At 42.4% G+C, this 24,342-nt stretch overlaps 1 protein-coding gene across 2 annotated transcripts in view; it reads left to right on the top strand.

Annotated features, from left to right (window-relative positions):
* The window catches only part of UST (uronyl 2-sulfotransferase), a 288,030-nt gene extending 264,359 nt beyond the window's left edge, over positions 1 to 23,671 (top strand). Inside the window, exon 8 of one of the 2 annotated variants that reach the window (XM_068550775.1) lies at positions 20,550 to 23,671. In XM_068550775.1, coding sequence (XP_068406876.1) covers positions 20,550 to 20,833 — 284 coding nt within the window. In that variant the 3' untranslated portion in view covers positions 20,834 to 23,671. Of the gene's footprint in view, positions 1 to 1,193; positions 2,192 to 20,549 lie in introns of those variants that run through there. The other variant, XM_068550776.1, reaches the window with a different exon arrangement.
* Positions 23,672 to 24,342: the final 671 nt, after the last annotated feature.

The raw sequence follows: 24,342 nt of genomic DNA, 5'->3' as shown, positions 1-24,342 counted from the left end.
AAATATAGTAGCAGCTTTTTTATGATCTGGGTCATGAGGCCAAAGCTGGGGAGAAAGAAACAGGAGCAAATGGCCCTCCACCCAGCGAACCAGGGCAGCAGGGAAAGCGGGGGAGCTGGGCCAGTTGACCCTGTGGGCACTGGAGTGCCCCTCGCCCCGATTACTCAGAGCACATGAGTATCTGAACAGATGAGCTGGGACATCTTTCCAGCCCTGACATGTTTCATCCTAAGCTTTAGGATCTGAGTGGGATTGGACAGATCCCACATCAGAATCACCTGGGGTGCTAATCAGAAATGCAAGTTCAAGGGCCTGGCCACAGACCCTTGTAGGGCAGTCGCTGCGGGGGTCACCTGGCTCACCAGGTGAATTGTTGCATATTAAGTTTGTCTAGCCAGGTGTTCGTTGGTCCTACAGAAGGACACCAAAGGTAGCCCTCAACGCCCACCCCTTGGTGGTGGCCCCCCTTCTCATCCCTCCTCTGATGCCCCTCTCTGAGGGAGCCCTTCCCGGCCCGCAGTGAAGCAGGGATTTTCAGATCTCCTGGGAAGTAGTCGGGTGGATTGTACATTTGTTTCTTTCTTTATTGTTTACTTTTTCTCTTCCAGCAGGGAGCCTGTGTTTTCTGCTTTAGTGGTTCCTTTATTTCCTGAAGTCACTCTGCTTAGTAGGTGCTCAATGCAGAGGTAATGAATGAGCAAACAGAGGCCACTCAAGATAGTAACTAATTACCACCACTCCCCACCCCCAGCAATTAGGGCAGATTCTGAGGGTAAGTGCTGTGAAAGAACCTAGAAGCTCCTCTGCTGGGCCGCCCTCACCTCAAGATTCCACGGGGTTAGGACATTGCCTGAGCAATGTCTCTGGAAACGCATGCCTCCTTGCAGGGCTGGGTGCCTGCTGCCTTCCCAAACGGGGCCAGTGCCCTGGCCTTGATGCGCCCTCGTGACCCACCCCACACAGGCCAATGACTTTTTCTTTCTGGTTCCTTTTGTTTTGCTCCAGCTTCCAAAATTCAAAGCAGAGTAGAAGCATTATAAAAAGTCTTTATTCTCTTCCAACAAGGGAGCCTAGCAGTTTCAGGTGTTAAAAAAAAAAGTAAATCATGTTACTTTCACTTGGCCACAGAGAGTAAAGGTTCTCTTGAAATTCAAAGTGAACTCAATTTATTTTTTAATTATTGATATTTCCAGATCTGAAGATTGCAAAAAGAAGAAAAAGAAAAAAAATCCCTCTGTGTACTTTACCAACCCCAAGCTCCGAGTCAGCCATGAAGTGCCTTTTGTTCTTTTCTGCCCTAATTGCCTTACCTCCAAGAAGCTGGTCTTAACATACCATCCATCATCCCAGCGACAAATCAAACGTGGCCCGTTCAGCCCAGCTCGTTGCTGCGAGCCACAGTGACACACGTTCGTTTCCGGCGCAGGCAGCTGCAGGGGAGCCGCATGTGTTTGCACTGTGTGGCCTCCCTGTATAATTCAGGAAATGAGTTTACTCTATCTGTGACAAGCATCGTGTTCACACGGTGTGGGGAGCAGCCGGCAGGGTGTAGGGCTCTGCAGCAGCAGCCCAGGGATGTGTACCCACCGTGCTTCCCTCACGCTGGCCAAAGCCCCGGCCCCTCTCCACCTGGCCGTGACTTTCATCACACCTGCCACCTGAGAAAGTATGCCTCATCCCTTGGGTGCTGGAAATTTCTGGATGTAATCTAACCTGAGATTCGTAAACCCCAGTTTTTAACACAGACCACTTCTTAAAACAGCAGGGCCTGTTGGTGGATCACCACTGAGCTCCCCTGAAGCTGAAGAATTGATGCCTGTCTTCTGATGATGCTTTTTTTTTTTTCCAGTGGTAAAATTTGGCCCAACTTCTGGTTGTTATTCAATTTGTATTCATCGCTTGCACATAATCTCTGCTGGACCAGGTTCAAACAAGCTCGGGTTGTTGGGGAAAGGGGGCTTTGGTAGGTGTGGAGTGTGCATTTACTTAGATCAAGGGAAGGAATGCCAAAAACAGCCCAGCATCAGAATAGACGGCAAGCCTGTGGTGAGGTTTTGTTATTTTGCATATGGTTAACCATCTCGGAGGTCATAAAGCAAGGCCTGTGTCCTCCGGTGCAGCAGCTGGGTTTACACAGTATTTCCAGATTGTTTATTTTGGCCCAGAGCCAGGGCTACATCATTTTTCCATTATGCACGTTTGACAGATGAAGAGGGGTGGGAAGGGGGACTTCACGGGGCAGGTCTGTGATTTCCTTTTTATTTACGTTAGAGGGACTTTTAAGAGTTCTGAAGGTTATGAACCAGTCCAAATATAATGTCAGTGAGGCAGAGGTAGAAGGAGCCACTGCTTTTGCAAAAATGCCCAGATCTTGGGCAGTAAAGCAAAACCCATGTATGACCTCAGCCTGAGGCCACGTTGGGAACACGGTTTGTCACTGCTCAATCTTGCATACAGACAGGTTACTAGTAAATGATATTTAGCATCACATTCAAAAGTTAAGCTCTCGGTGTTTGCTTGGCAGTGCCTTGGGAGGAGCAATGAGTTGGGGAACTCAGCCTGCTTGCCTTCCACTGGCCGGCATTCTGTGCAGACAGGCGGAGGCGTTTACAAAGTCATTGTAGAACTTCTGCTTTGCGGTCCTTTCCCGGAGACACCAGCCTTCTGAAGATACTCCCAATGGCCTGGCCTGAAGTTCTTTCTCCAGGGAGCGCGCAAGACTGGCCAAAGAGCCACAGTTTAAATTATATCCACAGCGAAGCCCTTTGCACTTGGGTCAAGTGCATGTGATCTGAATGAATGTTTTCCTTCCAAATGAAACATTTTCTTTTGCTGATGGAGAAATGGCAATTAAAAAGCACCCCAAATGATGACAAATTAAGTAATTGAACAACTTAATTACTTAACTACAATTAAGTAATACAGCAAACTTAAGTCACACAGATGCCTTATTGTCCTAACAGTGTTCAGATTTCTTTAGTGAATGGCTGTAATAATATATGTGGCATAAATTCATTAGCTACATGGTCATGGTGTATATTATGTTTCTACAAAGGTATTTATGTTTGTAGCAAATGTCCCTTATCGAGGTATTTCTTAAGCTTTGCTAAGTCTTTGTAAGTGATCTGTCACCATAACACAGTGTTCTCCAATGGAGTGGCCCAGAAAAGCAAATACCGCTCCCTCTCCAGAACAAGCCTAACCTCCTCTATCAGCCTACCCTAAAGAAATTTGATTTCTAGAAATGGAAAGTTTGCTCAGGCAGGACCTTCCGCTAAGGAAAGAATTTTGCAAAGACAACATATGTACAGTCAACACCAAAAGTTGCCCTTTGGGTTAATCCAGTCTTACAGATGGATTTAACATACAGGTTTCAAATCAACAAATCTTTATTGAGGGTTGTTATGTGCCAGGCGTGGAGCTGGGCACTTGGGAGCCAAAAATGAAAAAGACACAGTCCCTTTCAGTCTGAAAACATTTTTGCTGGCTTGCAAGTTTTTCACCAGACTCTCCCAGACTTACCAAAGCATTCCCCTTGACTTAGAACACTCAAGCCCTTATTTTCAACCAATCTCCTTAATGCCAGAGTACACACGGGGCAAGGGGAAGTGGGTGGTTATAGATTTCCACTCAATTTGGAAATTAACAGCCAGTGATGAAGCAAAAGGTGCTAGACTGGGAATCAGAAAGCTCGATTTCTAGTCTCAGGACAGTCACTTGTACAACCTTGAGCCAGTCCTGTGACTTCTCAGGCCGTCGTGTCTGTGGAACAGGTTGTGAGGACTGCATGAAGTAAGGAGGGGATATTTGAAAACACGTTAATCCGCAGAGCTCTGTGCAGACGAAGGAGATGCTATTTTGATGGGCTGTGGGAAGAATATGTGTGTGGGGGGGGGGGGTTGGTTATTGAGCTATTTATACCACCATCTATAAAGCTTTAATAATGCAGAAAGCTGACCCAACTCAGCAGTCTCCCAACTGACCTTATTATATAGTCTTGGGTTTTTTTCTCTCCCAGCATTGGATGACCAACTGCAGATTTTTCTGTTGTTGAGGGTCAACAGTATAAAAAGGGTCCCCATTCAGGGCCACTTCTCAGGAAGAAGCCAGAGTGTGGGAGCCCAGAAGAATCTGTCCCCACACAGTCCTGATTCTGTGGCTGACTTTGGAAATGTCTATAAGGAAAAATCATCCTTCTTTTGCTATTCAAATCAGAAGATCAGAAGTTGTTTTTTGTTTGCTTGTTTGTTTGCCCTTCTGATCATTTCACAGCTCAAAACCAGGGCTTACTTTGAGGAAATTTTCAGCAATTATGTGATTTAATGGGCTTCTTTGACCAATCCCTCAACGTAAATAAGAAAAATGAAAAAAAAAATTAAAAGCCTCCTGAAACCACAGCTTCCCTTTGCCAAAATGTATTTATTAATTAAAGGACAGGGGCAGAAAAACATGACATGGCCAGCACTATGGTTCCAAAGAGGCAACTGAACCACAAAGCTAAACACTGGAATTAATAGACTCCAGTGGGAGCTAAAAAAATCCCAGATGTGAGGGTACACCCGGCATTCATGGGTCTCTTGAGAATTTTCTCTTAAGCACACTCAAGATACTGCCCTTGTCTCCACTTGGCTGTGTCTGCACCTCACAGACACAGCCAAGCCTTCTTCGGGTCTGACCACACCCTCTTCCTTCTGTTGGTTTCTTTCATTCACTCGATGATCATGTACAGAGGGTGCTGCGTTTCCCCAGGTGCTGAACTGTGGAAGTACAAAGACAGAGGGCTGTCACCCCTCCCCGGACACTCGCAGCAAAATAGGCTCCATTAGGAGAACAGCTAGATGAAACTGGTGGGCATGTGAAGGAAACAAATCCAGGGGAAATTTTTTCAAAGTTTCCTGGTGCCTCAGAGGCCTCCTAAAAGTTTTCCATCTTTTGGTTGAAACACACACATACATACACACACACACACACACACACACACAAACACACACACACAAACATACCCTATACACTCAGACTTGCACACACAGCACCTCTACAGGATTCAATAATCATAGTAGTTATGAAAGACCCAACTCCATGCGGAGTAGTTAGACACGTCCATTGGGCTTGGTCCCTCTTCTAGGGATTTCTGACCAAGGAGAGGAAACACTGATAACATCAAACCAACCGGAGGGAGGTGCCCCGTCTGCCCCTCCGGTGAGCAGGCCCGTGAGGAGGGATGCTTCTCTTACACTGTGAGCCCCCTTCAGCCAGAAGCAACATGAAGGGTTAAGAGCTTGGGCTCCGTAGTCAGACTGTCCCAGACCCAAACTGTGGCATCTCCACTTACGAGCTGTGGGACCTTGAGTATGTTACCAAATTCCAGTGTCACGTCTGTAAAATGAGGATAATAAGAGAGCCTGACTCACTGGGGGGATTTTGGAAAGATTAAACGCATGGTAGATAACTTGCAGTCCTTGCACTGAGAAGGTGCACAGAAATGCCTGATGATGATGATGATAAAGTTACATTCACTGCTAGTAACTCCTATGCCTGGTGCAGAAAAGTCATTCAATAAATACTTACAGAAAAAAAGGAAGGGGGGTGACACTGGACACACAAATGAGGCTGAACTGAAGCCTTAATTTGGACACAAAAGCACTTGCTTCCTAGTTTTATGAAACCCAGAATTTCAAAACCTTTTCAACAGAAGCATGAAACTCCGATTTCTATAGCAGCCGGGCAGGTAACATAAAAGAATGAACTGGCATTTAGAGTCTGAGACAAAACAGAGAACACTGGCCTCTCTGAGGGGACAGCCATACTCAGCTCCTGAAGAATATCACCCCACTTTGAGAGAAGCCAGAAATCCAGATTCCCTGTGAAGTAGACCAAATCTTCCAACAACTAAGTCAGTTTCTTAAAAAAATACCCCACAGGTCAAATAACACAGAGCCTGCCCGCCAGTCAGATCTCAGGCTGCCTGCTTGCTGCCCCTGCCGTAATGGAAGCTGCCTTGTATTTGTGTCTTCCTTCTGAAATGTTCACCGGGGGCACAAGAGCTGTGAGCCCCTTGGAGTCATCTCGGGGGTCCTGCTTTTCAGAAGATGCACGTGGGGTTAGGCCTCCACTTCTCGATGATCTTGCTGTACAGTATATGCCCACCTAACGTGGGCTGCTTCATTTCCCAAAGAATGCTGATAATAAGTATGGATTTTTAAAGCATGATTGTTTTCTGGCTGAAATAACAACAGTCTCCAACAATTCCTAACAACTTCCTCTGCTACTGCTATTACGGCAACCTGGAAAGAGCCTGATTCCATAGTTCAAGTAGCTTTGTTTTGTTTGGAGGGAAAGTCTGGCGTTTTATAAAAATGTGGAACACTTAGCACTGGAATGACTTTTCCATAGCACTGATTATTGTACAGCAAGACACTTAACCATATGTCTTCGAAATGTGATTTTAAAAATTCTCCACTAACCATAAAAGGCAGACTGCCCTCTACTCTTTCCATATGAAGGTGATAATTTTCTACAGGCTCACGAAAGCTGCGCTGGTTATGGCCAAGTACTTAGGGGAAACCTCATCACAAATGAGAGGCCTGGGCTCCAATTCCAGCTCTGTTGCTTACTCACTAGCTATGTGACCTTGGGTAAGTCATTTAATTTCCAAAAGCTTCTATTCCCCCATCTGCAAAATAGGGGCCGAGACACCTCAAAGGGTGATTGGGAATATTAAATAAAATAACATACGTGGGGGCATAATCCAAACCCATAATAGGTATTTGCCATCAGTGTTGGTTGAATCTGAATCTCTGCTTCTCCTGCCACGAAATTGCACTCCTATTTCTGACCATGACATACCCCTCTGGCAATATCATTAACCTTCCTATCAAATTTGGCAGCTCTGTGGAAAACAAAAGGGCAAAGAAGCTATAATTGTTTCATGTAAACTTTTGGTTTTGTGTCCACTGTGGTATGAAAACTAGAGGGTGGAGGGTTGGATGACACTAGCCAGAGAGGAAGGAAGGGAGAAGGGAAGAGGCTGGACCAGAGCCCTGGGAGTGCTGACACTTAAGGGACAAGCAGGGAAAGAGCACCGGGCATAGAGCACTGAAGGGGAGCAATCAGAAGGAGTCCAAGACCACCAGGGAAGCGCTCTTGTAGATGCCACAGGAAGACGGTTCCAAGATGGCGTGTGTGGCCATCAGTGTTGTGAGGTCATGCTAAGAAGTCATAGAAGGCCTGAGAAATGTCCACTGAGTTATCAACAAGGAAGCAAGAGCAATTTGACTGGACTGGAGCATTGAGAGGACAGAAACCAGGTTTTGATGAGTCCAATCATGTGAGTACGTTGAAAATCTGGTGACGACAAATTTAGACACCTCTTCAAGAAGTTTGGTTGTAATGGAGAGTAGAGAGAGAAGATAGAGCAGGACATGAGACTTAAGGGTTTTCTTTAAGGAGACTTGACCACATTTGATTTGCAGGGGGTAAGGAGCCAGTTGAGAAGGAGAGGTTGACAATGAAGAAGAGAGAAGGTAGATAGAGCAAGAGTGAGGGAGAGAGAAGGCATAGATGGATGGAGCGAGGATTGGATATCAATGCAAAACTGGAGCTTAATAAAAAAAAAAAATCATCTGTCATAAGTGTCCTCTGAACCAGCTGTCAGTACCCCTCATGTTTAGACAGGGGCTAAGGAGGGTAAGGAGGATTGAGGTAACCGAAATACACTTGGCAATCTGTTGCTATCCAAAAAAGGATCTTGCACAACTTTGTCTTGTAGCCACAAATGAAACATTTCCCTTTACTCTTACCCTAAAAGTCTGTCCTATCTGTAGAGTTTTCTAGCAAGCACAGGACTCAGTCTCCTAGTGTTTGTTCTTACTAGTACTACCCAGTAGCCAAAACACTTTCATCAGGATAGTGAGGTGATGTGTAATGAAAATTTGGTTGGAAAGGCCAGTTGGGATCTTATCAAATATAAATCTTACTAGAGATCTCCCATTACCTTATAAAATTTGGATAAAATAAGTCAACGAATGGGGCTGTAAGTGGGATCCCCAGCACTGACTTGATGGAGAACACTATGAAGTCCAGACTCTGGTCATTGCAAGAAGGCTGACTCTTCCCAAACTTTGTACATCCTGGGTCAGTTTCTGACGGGGTTTCTGAATAACGATTCCTACTAGAAACACCTAATTATAAGTTCAGGCTAAATAAAACACCAGGAAGAGGTTTCCTGGAACTGAGGAACTCTCCAAATACTGATGATTATGTTCATTTTCATCATTGACTCTGGGTATTGGCCTTTCTTATTGGACCCAGAGATAACCTAGTCCAATTTCCTTTTTTAAATCAACCTTTTCCTTCCTCCGGATTATAAACCCACTAGCCATCCCTACTAAAATGCCTGCTTATTTCCTGCAAGATCTACTACAGTCTGGACTCCCCGGTCAACGTGAGGAGTGGTAGGCTTTAGGCCCACCTGCCGACTACCTTACGTTCCATTGCTTTTGGGGAAACATGAGAGGGACCGTGATAAGCTTGCTGGCCTTTCTGCAGCAAAAGCACAACACTTGCTTACCATGCAGACCCTCCTGCCTCTGCCTCTTTTCAGCTACATGACCTTCAACCAGTCAGAGTCTTGCTCTGCCTCAGTTTCTTCATCTATAACATGGCTCTTCCACTGAGGGGTTAATGTGAGGATTAAATATGATTCCGTGTATAAGTGCCTAGTTTAGTGCTTGGTACACCTTAGTCCTCACTAAATGTAGCTGTTACTCTAAAAATACCCCACAAGGGATCAGGCTCAGCTGAGACCATCCCCATCTCTTGACAAATCAATTAATTAATGATGTAAATATATCCTGGTTCTTTCCATTGTGCTTGAATGACATACTATCATCTTTGACATACCTGCTCTGCCCACCCACCAACTTGCCCATCCCCAGCCATGGGGAAAAACATGCAAGGAAGAGAGTTTTGTTGTGATGAACCAGGAGTAGCTTTAAATCTATCGACCTAGTTACCTAATCACAACCAAACAGGGAAACCTACAAATCCATCATACCGTCATTTTAAAAACTCTTCACAAATTTTTACTGGCTTGATATAAATAACCCATTAGAGCAAGTCAACTCAATTCATTAAATACATCAACATTTTATTTATTTATTTATTTATTATTTTAATTTTTAATTAATTCTTATTGGAGTATAGTTGATTTACAATGTTGTGTTACTTTCAGGTGTACAGCAAAGTGAATCAGCTATGCATATATGTATATCCACTCTTTTTTTTAAACATCTTTATTGGAGTATAATTATTTTACAATGCTGTGTTAGTTTCTGCTGTATAGCAAGGTGAATCAGCTATATGTATACATATATCCTCATATCCCCTCCCTCTTGCATCTCTCTCCCACCCTCCCTATCCCACCCCTCTAGGTGGTCACAGAGCACCTAGCTGATCTCCCTGTGCTATGCAGCTGCTTCCCACTAGCTATCTATTTTACATTTGGTAGTGTATATATGTCCATGCCACTCTCTCACTTCGTCCCAGCTTACCCTTCACCCTCCCCATGTCCTCAAGTCCATTCTCTATGTCTGCATCTTTATTCCTGTCCTGCCCCTAGGTTCTTCACAGCCATTTCTTTTTTTTAGATTCCATATATATGTGTTAGCATATGGCACTTGTTTTTCTCTTTCTGACTTACTTCACTCTATATGACAGACTCTAGGTCCATCCACCTCACTACAAATAACTCAATTTCGTTTCATTTCATGGCTGCGTAATATTCCATTGTATATATGTGGCGCATCTTCTTTATCCATTCATCTGTTGATGGACACTTAGGTTGCTTCCATGTCCTGGCTATTGTAAATAGAGCTGCAATGAACATTGTGGTACATGACTCTTTTTGAATTATGGTTTTCTCAGGGTATATGCCCAGTAGTGGGATTGCTGGGTCGTATGGTAGTTCTATTTTTAGTTTTTTAAGGAACCTCCATGCTGTTCTCCATAGTGGCTGTATCAATTTACATTTCCACCAACAGTGCAAGAGGGTTCCTTTTTCTCCACACCCTCTCCAGCATTTATTGTTTGTAGATTTTTTGATGATGACCATTCTGACTGGTGTGAGGTGATACCTCATTGTAGTTTTGATTTGCCTTTCTCTAATGATTAGTGATGTTGAGCATCCTTTCATGTGTTTGTTGGCAATCTGTATATCTTCTTTAGTGAAATGTCTATTTAAGTCTTCTGCGCATTTTTGGATTGGGTTGTTTCTTTTCTTGATATTGAGCTGCATGAGCTGCTTGTATATTTTGGAGATTAATCCTTTGTCAGTTGCTTCATTTGCAAATATTTTCTCCCGTTCTGAGTGTTGTCTTTTCATCTTGTTTATGTTTTCCTTTGCTGTGCAAAAGCTTTTAAGTTTCAGTAGGTCCCATTTGTTTATTTTTGGTTTTATTTCCATTTCTATAGGAGGTGGTTCAAAAAGAATCTTGCTGTGATTTATGTCATAGAGTGTTCCTGCCTATGTTTTCCTCTAAGAGTTTGATAGTGTCTGGCCTTACATTTAGGTCTTTGTTCCATTTTGAGTTTATTTTTGTGTATGGTGTCAGGGAGTGTTCTAATTTCATTCTTTTACATGTAGCTTTCCAGTTTTCCCAACACCACTTATTGAACAGGCTGTCTTTTCTCCAGTGTATATTCTTGCCTCCTTTATCAAAGATTAGGTGACCATATGTGCGTGGGTTTATCTCTGGGCTTCTATCCTGTTCCAGTGATCTATACTTCTGTTTTTGTGCCAGTACCATACTGTCTTGATTACTGTAGCTTTGTAGTATAGTCTGGAGTCTTGGAGCCTGGTTCTTCCAGCTCCGTTTTTCTCTCTCAAGATTGCTTTGGCTATTCGGGGTCTTTTGTGTTTCCATACAAATTGTGAAATTTTTTGTTCTAGTTCTGTGGAAAATACCAGTGGTAGGTTGATAGGGATTGCACTGAATCTGTAGATTGCTTTGAGTAATACATTCATTTACACAATGTTAATTCTTCCAATCCAAGAACATGGTATGGTATATCTCTCCATCTGTTTTCTTTCATCAGAGTCTTATAGTTTTCTACATACAGGTCTTTTGTCTCCTTAGGTAGGTTTATTCCTAGGTATTTTATTCTTTTTGTGCGATAGTAAATGGAGTGTTTCCTTAATTTCTCTTTCAGATATTTCATCATTAGTGTATAGGAATGCAAGAGATTTCTGCGCATTAATTTTATATCCTGCTGCTTTACCAAATTCATTGATTATCTCTAGTAGTTTTCTGGTAGCATCTTTAGGATTCTCTATGTATAGTATCATGTCATCTGCAAACAGTGACAGTTTTACTTCTCTCCTGATTTGGATTCCTTTTATTTCTTTTTCTTCTCTGATTGCTGTGGCTAAAATTTCCAAAGCTATGTTAAATAATAGTGGTGACAGTGGGCAGCCTTGTCTTCTTCCTGATCTTAGTGGAAACGGTTTCCGTTTTTCACCATTGAGAACGATGTTTGGCTGTGGGTTTGTCATGTATGGCCTTTATTATGTTGCTGTAGGTTCCCTGTACACCTACCCTCTAGAGAGTTTTTATCAAAAATGGGTGTTGAATTTTGTCGAAAGCTTTTTCTGCATCTATTGAGATTATCATATGGTTTTTCTCCTTCAATTTGTTAATATGGTTTATCACATTGATTGATTTGCATATATTGAAGAATCCTTGCATTCCTGGGATAAACACCACTTGATCGTGGTGTATGAGCTTTTTGCAGTGCTGTTGGATTCTGTTTGCTAGTATTTTGTTGAGGATTTTTGCATCTATGTTCATCAGTGATATTGGCCTGTAGTTTTCTTTTTTTGTGACATCTATGTCTGGTTTTGGTATCAGGGTGATGGTGGCCTCGTAGAATGAGTTTGGGAGTGTTCCTCCCTCTGCTATATTTTGGAAGAGTTTGAGGATAGGTGTTAGCTCTTCTCTAAGTGTTTGATAGAATTCGCCTGTGAAGCCATCTGGTCCTGGGCTTTTGTTTGTTGGAAGATTTTTAATCACAGTTTCAATTTCAGTGCTTGTGATTGATCTGTTTATATTTTCTATTTCTTCCTGGTTCAGTCTCGGAAGGTTGTGCTTTTCTAAGAATCTGTCCATTTCTTCCAGGTCGTCCATTTTATTGGCATATAGTTTCTTGTAGTAATCTCTCATGATCCATTGTATTTCTGTAGTGTCAGTTGTTACATCTTTTTCATTTCTAATTCTATTGATTTGAGTCTTCCCCCTTTTTTTCTTGATGAGTCTGGCTAATGGTTTATCAATTTTATCTTCTCAAAGAATGAGCTTTTAGTTTTATTGATCTTTGCTATTGTTTCCTTCACTTCTTTTTCATTTATTTCTGATCTGATCTTTATGATTTCTTTTCTTCTGCTAACCTTGGCGTTTTTTTGTTCTTCTTTCTCTAATTGCTTTAGGTGTAAGGTTAGGTTGTTTATTTGAGATATTTCTTGTTTCTTGAGGTAGGATTGTATTGCTATAAACTTCCCTCTTAGAAATGCTTTTGCAGCCTCCCATAGGTTTTGGGTCATCGTGTGTTCATTGTCATTTGTTTCTAGGTATTTTTTGATTTCTTCAGTAATCTCGTGATTCTTTAGTAGTGTATTGTTTAGCCTCCATGTGTTTGTATTTTTTACAGATTTTTTCCTGTAGTTGATATCGAGTCTCATAGCGTTGTGGTCAGAAAAGATACTTGATATGATTTCAAGTTTCTTAAATTTACCAAGGCTTGATTTGTGACCCAAGATATTATCTATCCTGGAGAACGTTCCCTGAGCACTTGAGAAGATAGTGTATTCTGTTATTTATGGATGGGATGTCCTATAAATATCAATTAAATCCATGTTGTTTAATGTATCATTTAAAGCTTGTGTTTCCTTATTTATTTTCATTTTGGATGATCTGCCCCTTGTTGAAAGTGGGGTGTTAAAGTCCCCTACTATGATTGTGTTACTGTCGATTTCCCCTTTTATGGCTGTTAGCTTTTGCCTTATGTATTGAGGTGCTACTATGTTGGGTGCATAAATATTTGCAGTTGTTATATCTTCTTCTTGGATTGTTCCCTTGATGATTATGTAGTGTCCTTCTTTGTCTCTTGTAATAGTCTTTATTTTAAAGTCCATTTTGTCTGATATGAGAAATACTACTCCAGCTTTCTTTTGATTTCCATTTGCATGGAATATCTTTTACCAGCCCCTCACTTTCAGTCTGCATGTGTTCCTAGGTCTGAGCTGGGTCTCTTGTACACAGCATATATATGGGTCTTGCTTTTGTATCCATTCAGCCAGTCTGTGTCTTTTGGTTGGAGCATTTAATCCATTTACATTTAAGGTAATTATCGATATGTATGTTCCTATTACCATTTTCTTAATTGTTTTGGGTATGTTATTGTAGGTCTTTTCCTTCTCTTGTGTTTCTTGTCTAGAGAAGTTCCTTTAGGATTTTTTGTAAAGCTGGTTTGATGGAGCTGAATTCTCTTAGCTTTTGCTTTTCTGTAAAGGTTTTAATTTCTCTGTAGAATCTGAATGAGATCCTTGCTGGGTGGAGTAAACTAGGTTGTTGGTTTTTTCCCTTTCATCACTTTAAATATGTCCTGCCACTCCCTTCTGGCTTGCAGAGTTTCTGCTGAAAGATCAGCTGTTAACCTTATGGGGAATTCCCTTCTTTGTTATTTGTTGTTTTTCTCTTGCTGCCTTTAATATTTTTTCTTTCTATTTAATTTTTGATAGTTTGAGTAATATGTGTCTTGGTGTGTTTCTCCTTGGATTTATCCTGTATGGGACTCTCAGCACTTCCTGGACTTGATTGACTATTTCCTTTCCCATATTAGGGAAATTTTCAAGTATAATCTCTTCAAATATTTCCTCAGTCCCTTTCTTTTTCTCTTCTTCTGGGACCCCTATAATTTGAATGTTGGTGCGTTTAATGTTGTCCCAGAGGTCTCTGAGACTGTCCTCAATTCTTTTCATTCTTTTTTCTTTATTCTGCTGTGCAGTAGTTATTTCCACTATTTTATCTTCCAGGTCACTTATTTGTTCTTCTGCCTTCGTTATTCTGCTATTGATTCCTTCTAGAGAATTTTAAATTTCATTTCTTGTGTTGTTCATCATTGTTTGCTTGCTCTATTGTTCTTCTAGGTCCTTGTTAAACGTTTCTTGTATTTTCTCCATTCTATTTCCAAGATTTTGGATCATCTTTACTATCATTATTCTGAATTCTTTTTCAGGTAGACTGCCTATTTCCTCTTCATTTGTTTGGTCTGGTGGGTTTTCACCTTGCTCCTTGATCTGCTGCGAATTTCTCTGTTTTCTCATTTTGCTTAACTTACTGTGTTTGGGGTCTGCTTTTCACAGGCTGCAGGTTCGTAGTTCCCATTGTTTTTGGTGTCTGCCCCCAGTGGGTAAAGTTGGTTCAGTGGGTTGTGTAGGCTTCCTGGGGTAGGGGACTGGGGCCTGTGTTCTGGTGGATGAGGCTGGATCTTGTCTTTCTGGTTGGCAGGACCACATCTGGTGGTGTGTTTTGTGGTGTCTGTGAACTTATCATGATTTTAGGCAGCCTCTCTGCTAATGGGTGGGGTTGTGTTCCTGTCTTGCTAGTTGTTTGGCATTGGGTGTCCAGCACTGGAGCTTGCTCTTCATTGAGTGGAGCTGGGTCTTAGTGTTGAGACGGAGATCTCTGGGAGAATTCTCGCCAATTGATATTACGTTGGGCCGGGAGGTCTCTGGTGATCCAGTGTCCTGAACTCGGCTCTCCCACCTCAGAGGCTCAGGCCTGACACCCAGCTGGAGCACCAAGACCCTGTCAGCCATGTGGCTCAGAAGAAAAGGGAGAAAAAAAAGAAAGAAAGAAAAAAATAAAAATAAATAAATAAAGTTATTAAAATTAAAAATAAAAAAATATTATTAAAATTTAAAGTATTAAAAAAGAGAGAGAGAGCAACCAATCCAATGAACAAATCCAATGATAACAAGCACTAAAAACTAAACTAAGATAAACATAAAAATCAGAAACTAGTCAGTCGCATACAGCAAACCCCAAGTCTACAGTTGCTCCCAAAGTCCTCCGCCTCAATTTTGGGATGATTCATTGTCTATTCAGGTATTCCATAGATGCAGGTACATCAAGTTGACTGGGGAGATTTAATCCGCTGCTCCTGAGGCTCCTGGGAGAAATTTCCCTTTCTTTTCTTTGTTCGCACAGGTCTTGGGGCTCAGCTTTGGATTTGGCCCCGTCTCTGCATGTAGGTCGCCCTCTGGCATCTGTTCTTGTCTCAGAGAGGACGGGGTTAAAGGAGCAGCTGCTTCGGGGGCTCTGGCTCACTCAGGCCGGGGGGAGGGAGGGGTACGGATGCAGGGCGAGCCTGCGGCAGCAGCGGCCAACATGACATTGCACCAGCCTGAGGCGCGCCGTGTGTTCTCCCAGGGAAGTTGTCCCTGGATCACGGGACCCTGGCAGTGGCGGGCTGCACAGGCTCCTGGGAGGGGAGGTGTGGAGAGTGACCTGGGCTTGCACACAGGCTTCTTGCAGCAGCAGCCTTAGCGTCTCATGCCCGTCTCTGGGGTCCGTGCTGATAGCCGCGGCTCGCGCCGTCACTGGAGCTCGTTTAGGCGGCGCTCTGAATCCCCTCTCCTCGCACACCTGAAACAGTGATCTCTTGCCTTTTCGGCAGCTCCAGACCTTTTCCCGGACTCCCTCCCAGCCAGCTGTGGTGCACTAGCCCCCTTCAGACTGTGTTCACGCAGCCAACCCCAGTCCTCCCCCTGGGATCCGACCGAAGCCCGAGCCTCAGCTCCCAGCCCCCGCCCGCCCCGGCGGGTGAGCAGACAAGCCTCTCGGGCTGGTGAGCGCTGGTCAGCAGCGATCCTCCGTGCGGGAATCTCTCCGCTTTGCCCTCCGCACCCCTGTGGCTGCGCTCTCCTCCGTGGCTCCGAAGCTCCCCCCTCCTCCAACTGCAGTCTCCGCCCGCGAAGGGGCTTCCTAGTGTGTGGAAACCTTTCCTCCTTCACAGCTCCCTCCCACTGGTGCAGGTCCCGTCCCTATTCTTTTGTCTCTGTTTTTTCTTTTTTCTTTTGCCCTACCCAGGTACGTGGGGAGTACCTGCCTTTTGGGAGGTCTGAGGTCTTCTGCCAGCGTTCAGTAGGTGTTCTGTAGGAGTTGTTCCACATGTAGATGTATTTCTGATGTATTTGTGGGGAGGAAGGTGATCTCCACGTCTCACTCCTCCACCATCTTGAAGGTCCTCCTCTTCTTAGTTTTTAGTATTAAAGATTTTCTCTTTTAATGATGCATCCAGAGTCTTTGTATTGCACAATGTGAAGGAATGCATTCATATTGTAATTAATGCTGGAATGCTGAAGCTCTGAATGCACTCATACACAGGCATAAATCCTCAAGAAGAGATGAAAGCAGATGAGAGATGTCAACAAAATATGGGGATGCTCACAATCCAACACTGATGCTGCAGAATGGACAACATTCCTCCTAGTTGTGATACTGTGATCCAGGCTCCTTCCATTTGGGGTCTTTCCATTTTTCGCCGCATGGCTACTGAGTCTATTCTAGGAGCTTTCTCTAGTCCATTCAGCTCACCTTTAACTTATTTGATCAGAACCAGCACAGTGGATCCCAGGTGATGGTTTTTCACATGCACTTTTTGAAACTCTTGTCTCATAGGGTGCCACGTGCAAAGGCCTCGCACTCAGCACTTCAGGTCAGAGTTCCTCGTGCGAAATGGCTCTGCAGACAACTCAGCTTGTCTGGGATAAGTGCCACGCAGAGCACTGCTATCCACTCTCTTTTTTTTTTTTTTTTTTTTTTTTTAGATTATTTCCCTTATAGGCCATTACAGAGTACTGAGTAGAGTTTCCTGTGCTATACAGCAGGTCTTACTAGTTATCTATTTTATATATAGTAGTGTGTATATGTCGATCCCAATATCCAAATTAATCCCTCCCCCCTTAAATAGATCAACATTTTGTATCTAATTTATTTTAAAGACTAGTCTAAGAAGTTATCTTGCTCTAGGTTAAAAATTCACTGGGTACTCTCTCGGATGGCTTTGTAGTTAGTGATTACACTTGCTATACATTCTTTTTAGGAAAACAGTGTTTCAACCTTAAAGAACTTTGAGGCCCTGCAATAGAGCAGACCCCAAGTTACTTCTTTACAAAGACCAGGCTCCCCTATGCTTACTCTCTTGGGCCTTCCTCCAAAACAGGGTAGGGTGGCCTTCTATTTAAGTTCCAGGCACTGTTAAGCCCCTCCCTTTTCTTAAAATGTAAATCTAAGCCCTCCTCTCTTTGCCGTTGCAATGTTTATGACTGTATATCAGGCCAGCACATAAAATAACTAATTCCAATATTTATCAGTTACACTGGGGCTAATATTAGAACAAACAAAGTATATGAAAGATTGTTGAAGGAAATGCAGTTTTTTGGTTTCTCAAAATCAGGGGTTTCTACAGATCCATAAATGCCTAAGATCTTCATATATGGGTTTCCACGTACCCTCCCTATCTTCCTGAACATGAGCTTTAGTCAGGTTTTCAGGAGAGTTAGAAACCTCTGCTCTAGATTTTCTGTAATGTGTTCCCCAGTCAAGCCAGAGTTGAGAACCTGACACATGCCACTTTCCTCTGGCCCCCATGAAACCCATGGCTGAATTTACTCTAAGGATGTTATCAAAATATTGCTAATTCCATTACAGTTTTTTCTTATGAAAATTCATAGAATATATTTCTTTATGGCATTACAACTAGGAATAGATGTGAATGGACTGTTTTACACGAAGAGTAATATACACTGTTTGTTAGCTGCTAGAAAGTTTAGGGCCAAACTCTTGACCCACCTCCTACATAAGCAGTTAGGACTTCACAACATATATTTTGTGTTCCTCGATATTGGGGTCTGAGAGATGGATGACTAAATAACACCCATTTCCTCCTGCCTGGGTTCTAAACTACGTGACAAATCAATACTGGAGACAGAGAGATGGAGGTCCAAATGTCAGCTTTATTACCAAGTAAAGCTGGGTGGGAGAACTCAGCTGAGGTATGGGGAGAAATGGACCGGTAACATTCCATCCTGACTTCCACAGACTTGCCCATCGAGTCATAAATTGTGGCTGAAAGCCCTCGCCCTCCTCTGCAGGAGGATGTGAAGTCTCTGCAGACAGGCACACTCTCCCCAGAGGAGAGAACATCTCAATCCTTTATCCCAAAGGCACAATCAGAAAAAACCGTCTGGCCCTGGAACCTGGCTTACCTCCCCGAATGAGGGGCTGGGGCAAAAGGCAGGAGCATCTCTATGGAGACCCTCCCATATGGGGAGGGGCAGCCGTTACCCCCAACACTGACCTTTCTCCTTTTTTCTTTCCTACCTTCATTCTCCCTTTGCCCAATTTCCTTAACGGTTTAGCTAATTGCATCATATATATTTTTGTAAGATTCTTTACATTCTTTTTGGAATAGGTTGGGTCAAATAATTTAACTAAAGAACTTATTTTAATATCATAGGAATCCTAATATTTTTCTGGCATGAGATAGCAAGACTCCACACATTTAGAGTGCTTCAAGAGGAAGGGACCAGAGGAGTCTGGAAATGAGCGAATTTTTTTCCGGGGCCTCTGTGTGCCTTGTCTATCTTTAACACCAGCTTTGTAAGCTCTGTCTTTTAAAAACCCAAAGAGATCTATACTTCAAGCCTATTAACATGTGTCGCTTCAGAGTAGCTATAGTTAATATCTTTAGTGAAGACAGATATTACAAAATGTTCTATCACAAACCCACTTTGTACACGTAACAAAAAAAAAATAAGTTGGTCTTCATTAAAATGAAAGATTTCTGTGCATCAAAGAAAACTATCAACAGATAAAAAGACAACCTACAGAATGGGAGAAAATATTTGCAAATCATATTCCTGATATATATGTAGAATATCCAGAATATATTAAAAAGAATACCAACTCAACAACAAAAAATTAAACAATCCAATTCAAAACAGGCAAAGGACTTGAATAAACATTTATCAAAAAAGGATATACAAATGACCAACAAACACATGAAAAAGATGCTCTGCATCATTAACCATCAGTGAAGTGAAAATCAAGACCACAATGAGATGCCACTTCACACTTACTGGGATGGCTACAATTTTTTGAAAATGGAAAATAACAATTGTAGAAGAGGATTTGGAGAAATTGGGACCTTCAGACATTGCTGCTAGGAATATACAGTGGTTCAGCCACTGAGGAAGATACTTTGGTGGTTCCTCAAAAAGCTAAACACAGAATTACCGTATGAACCAGCAACTCCTCTTCTAGGTAGAATCCCAGAAAAAATTGAAAACAGGGACTCAAATGAAGACTTTTACAGAAATGTTCATAGCAGCACTCTTCACAATAGCCAAAAGGTAGAAGAAACCCAAATGTCCATCAATGGATATATGGATAAACAAATTATGGTACTTTCATATAATGGAATATTATTCAGCCATAAAAGCTAATGAAGTACTGATACATGTTACAAAATAGATGAACCTTGAAAACGTTATGTAAGTGGAAAAAAGCCAGAGACAAAAGGGCAAGTATTGTGTGATGCCACTTATATGAGGTACCTAGAATAGACAGATTCATAGACAGAAAGTAGTTTAGAGGTTACCTGGGGAAGGGTGGGAAGAGGAGAGGTATAAGGGAGCTATTGTTTAATGGGTACAGAGGTCCTGATTGGAGTCATGAAAGAATTTTGAAAATAGCGGTGATAGTTGCACAGCATTATGAATGTAATTAATTCCACCAAAACGTACACTTCAAAATGTTTAAAATTTTGTCATATAAATATATATATATAACATATAAATAGCATTTTATGTTATTAAGTGTTAATATAAAATTAAACAAATTTTAGTTATATATTTTACCACAAGAAAAAAATAACCATTCAAAATTGACAACAGTTAAAATTGTATTTAGGGAATCTAACAGTCCTTCCTTTACTTTTCTCAGCAGACACCTTGCTGACATAGTGAAATGCAATGGCGTTTGTATCAAATTAAACTTTAAATAATAGATGTCGATATTTTAAAATAAAAAAAACAAGATGATTAGAAAGTGGTGAGACAGCTTTTTTCTGTGCTTCCTTCTGAAAGTAACAGGAAATAAAAATGAAAAGCAGGTAGATTTTGCTGCTCAAAAGAATGTATAACTTATAGTTACCATTGAATTGTGGTCAAATCTCATCATTCACATCCCAGGAAAGGGATGTTAGCTAGTTCAAGTTTAGTCAACTGGTGTTGATATTAACACATGGAATACGGTGAAATCTTTCCCAATGTTGTTGGGAAGCCGTTTACCCCTTCTATTCCTTGAATGTTTAGTTTCTTTCCTTAGGAGCTGCCAGTATTATGCAGGTAACACAGGACCTCACCATCATCCCCCTTAAGCTGCAGCATTGCAGACAACGGCTCACGTGCAACCCTGCTTCTTTTGCAGAGCATAGGAAACTTGGAAACATGACTGTGACCGTGAAGAAGACCGTCCCCTCTCCTGAGGCTGTGCAGATTCTCTACCAGCGAATGAGATACGAGTACGAGTTCTACCACTACGTCAAGGAGCAGTTCCACCTGCTGAAGCGCAAGTTCGGACTGAAGTCCCGGGTCAGCCACCCCGTGCTGAGACCCCAGTTCTTCATTCCGACCCCACTGGAAACCGAGGAGCCGATTGATGACGAGGAACAGGACGATGAGAAGTGGCTCGAAGATATTTATAAGAGGTGATGCCAGCTCTGTGTTGCCTCCAATGGCTTAATCTCCCTTTCCAGAAAGTCTTTTGTTTGGGGAAGAAAAACCCTTAAGGGACGAAATTAATGCTCGGCAGCATTAAAAAGAACAAAACGTTCCCACAGGTTGGGGTCATTGGGAGATGCCCGGTTTTGCGGGTTTTATTTGTTTGATTTTATTCTGTGTTTTTCTGGCTCCTTGGGTCCTTCTGAGGTACACTACATGGCTCCATCACAAGGCATCTCATCATAAAATAGCTTTTCTTCCCCTAGCATAAATGAGAGAAAGCGGAGAAATAGAGCCTATAGCCCAATAACTTATCATTTGTAAGATGACCTATAAGAATATTACCTCAGTGGTAGGAAACATCCAGACTTGTATATTTCAGTAGAAACACAAAACCACTTCAGAGACCAGGGAATCTACTCTAGAAGAGGAGGAGAGGAGAGTAGAGGAGGAGAAGTAAGTAAGAGGAGAAGGTCAGACAGATAAGGGCATCAGAAGGAAGGATGCCCCTGGGTAAGTGGTTTCTGCCCACACGGGTAGAATTCTGCCTCTGGTCCATCTCAGGGGACACTTTCACCAAGAGCAGCACGCTTATTATCTCTGAAAGAGCAAGTAGGCTTGTGCCACACCCTTCACCAGTCCAGAGCCTTGAGTACCTCTCAAGGTCAAAGCGCATGGCAAACTCCATTGAGGCATTTCATTTCCAAGCACCATTCTGACAGATTTCAAAGTAGCATAGCCAGGAAAAGAGTTTGTTGGCTGTGTAAAGAAGAGCATGGGCAAGACAGATCAACTCTGGAGGACATGTGGCCTAGGAAAATGGCATGGCTGTGTCCTTTGCACCCAACATGAAACATGTCTCTTACCAGCATTGCTTTAACTGGAAACCCAGGAACCAATTTAGCTCTGACATTTGACTCCTGTGGCATAAGTTCTAAGCCTGACCACAGACAATGCATGATCTATCAGGCACACCCCTGGCCAGCTGTGTCCCAAAGTAGCTGGTATCTTTTACCTTCTAGGTCCCTTAAGAGGTACTTGTTTTTGGTGTTTTGGGGGCTCAGAAAGGGCTACTGAGTTCTGTGCAGGCAGCAGTCAAAATACAGTTCCACTTATTATGGAGGCAACTCCCTGCTGAGAACCCTTACTAGGACATCGGGAAGAGAAGCAGGAGCTTCTGGGTAAGAGACTGCTTGGCCAGATTTATGAGTAGGTGTCTGCCCCCAAAGTGATCTGAGTAGAAGTCGGGCAGTTCCATTCCTCCAAAATATCTCCTCCCCATCCCTTTCCCATCACCTGCCCATCTCCGTGGTGCCTTGGTTCAATCATTAGAAATCTATTTCTTTGGATTTGAGATGTTTTCATCTTTGACCACCCCCCCCCCCCCGAAAATACATATACTCTTGGGTGGATAATATACAGCAATATGAGAAGCAGGGGTGCAGGTGCTGGTGACAGGCAAGGTACTTGGGACAAATTTTGTCTCCTTCATGTTTTTTCCCCTAGAGCCAGCCCTTCAAGAGCCCTAGCAAAGTGTGAGTTGGGAATACTTAATAGTAAATAAGACTCTGATTTTACAGAAGCTACACATTTTCTGCTTTTCAGAAACCAACAAGTCTCTCTAGAATTTTTTCTTCGTTCACTAAAATTGGACAGTAGCCAAGATATAAAGCAAGTCATTTGGAACCTGTCAAGTGTGCACTAAAGCTACTTTATTATGAGATGTATTGAGAAGGCTCCACCCCGCAGGAGTCCAGTGAAGGCTGGGACCACAGAGGCACAGAGTCCAGCATTTGGCCACTTGTGGGCCTCCTTTCTGCCTCAGAGAACTGGGGCAGGGAAGTGATGAAGGGAAATGTTCTTAGAAGAGGAAATGTCCTTTGTCCTGTTTAGAGAGACCAGGGCCCTACCGTTAGGCTTACTTTAAAAATCAACCCGGAGAAGAGCCATCATACTCAACAAAAGAGCAAGAGCTGCTGCCTGGTACCTTGTGAGTCCTTTCCTTTGAAATCGCATATAAAGAATGATCGTTAGTTTACACACTGTGCAATCTCATTATCTGAAAATAAGGTCTGCTAAGGGTTCTCTGCTGTTGTCAGCACATCAGGACAATTGGTCATTTTAAAAAACGCATCCTCTTAGTGCAAGTTCACATGAGCACTTGTACCTGTGTGTTCAAAGGCATTTATTGTCAGCAGTGATCATCATAACATCACAGCGAACGAGGCTGGCTGATTTACTTACAGGGCCTTAATGTAATTTTGCCCCAACAAACAGCCTCTGGGCCCTAAAAGTCAAGGCACTTCATCAGTTTATCTGGCACACACGACAACGTTTCTCTGGCCCTGAGCCCAACACAGTTTGTACTTCATGAAATATATTGTACATTTTACATAGTTTAATTTAAAAAATACATTTTAAGCTGGTTGATCTTTGCCTTATTTATTATAAGCTTTCAGCACATTCCAAGGTTTTAGTTACTCAGGAAGGAGTTAATTAAAATGATTTTATTTTGGTCTGATGGATGTTTTTTTAAAAGGAAAATTATTATTATGAACCTTCAGCCTACTTTCCTTGAGTGCCGTAAAAGTGCTTGTAAATTGTTTTGTTTTTTTTTTTTTAAGAAGAAAAAATGGTGTTCGACATTGATGGAAATTCAGAAATATATATGGAACTGAAACATTAGCTTAGCTAAAATAAAAGCAATCTGTGTTTGGCATGAAGTGTTCCTTAACTTATTCATTACCCATGTAAATAAATGAATATAAAGAAGTTGAAATTTTTTCCATTCTGTCGATAGCTGGAAATAAAGGTGCCTGCAGATCCTCACCGCCCCCTCAGCCTTCTTAGTAGGCCAGGCTTCTTCCTTAAGACGTGATTTTGGGAAAGATGTATTTTTAACAATCTAGAAACTCTTATTCTTATAATTAGATGACACTAAACACCCGCTGGCTTCGTTGCTCTGTGCGCTCTGGTTGGTTGGGTGTTTCGTCGGAATCCCCAGCCATGATAGCGGGGTATCTATGCTGCCCGCCTGCAGTCACGTGGGAAAATGAGGCTGTGCCATCCCACGTCGCTCGGCGAGTACTCTGATCTCCTTCTCAGGCATGCGGAGCCTCCAAAGGTGGGTGATTCTAACCTCCCAAGTGAGCAGCCTCTAATCCAGAAACGCTCTTCCTGAGACGTTTCCCTGCTGCATCAAATGGAACTCACAGAGAGAGAGAGAGGGAATCCCCATGCTTTCTAAATACTGGACGCTCCAGGCCAACTCCATGTGACTATTTTGTAAAAGAAAAGAACCAGAATCTTGGTACTAGATGAAAGAAAAATCCATTTTGGTAAAAATAACATGCTTAATTAACTTCAGGTAAGAATCTGAGAGTCTTAAACAGCAAAGTGATAAGTGGTTACCTTTCTTTATCAGTTAATTTGTCTGTAACCCGGTCACAAGACGTTTGACTCTGAGTGAACTTTAAAGGCAAAAGTACTAAACAAAACCA

The sequence above is a fragment of the Eschrichtius robustus genome, chromosome 9 (assembly GCF_028021215.1).
Source record: "Eschrichtius robustus isolate mEscRob2 chromosome 9, mEscRob2.pri, whole genome shotgun sequence".
Classification (NCBI taxonomy): domain Eukaryota; kingdom Metazoa; phylum Chordata; class Mammalia; order Artiodactyla; family Eschrichtiidae; genus Eschrichtius; species Eschrichtius robustus.
This window is presented reverse-complemented; position numbering and strand designations above follow the sequence as displayed.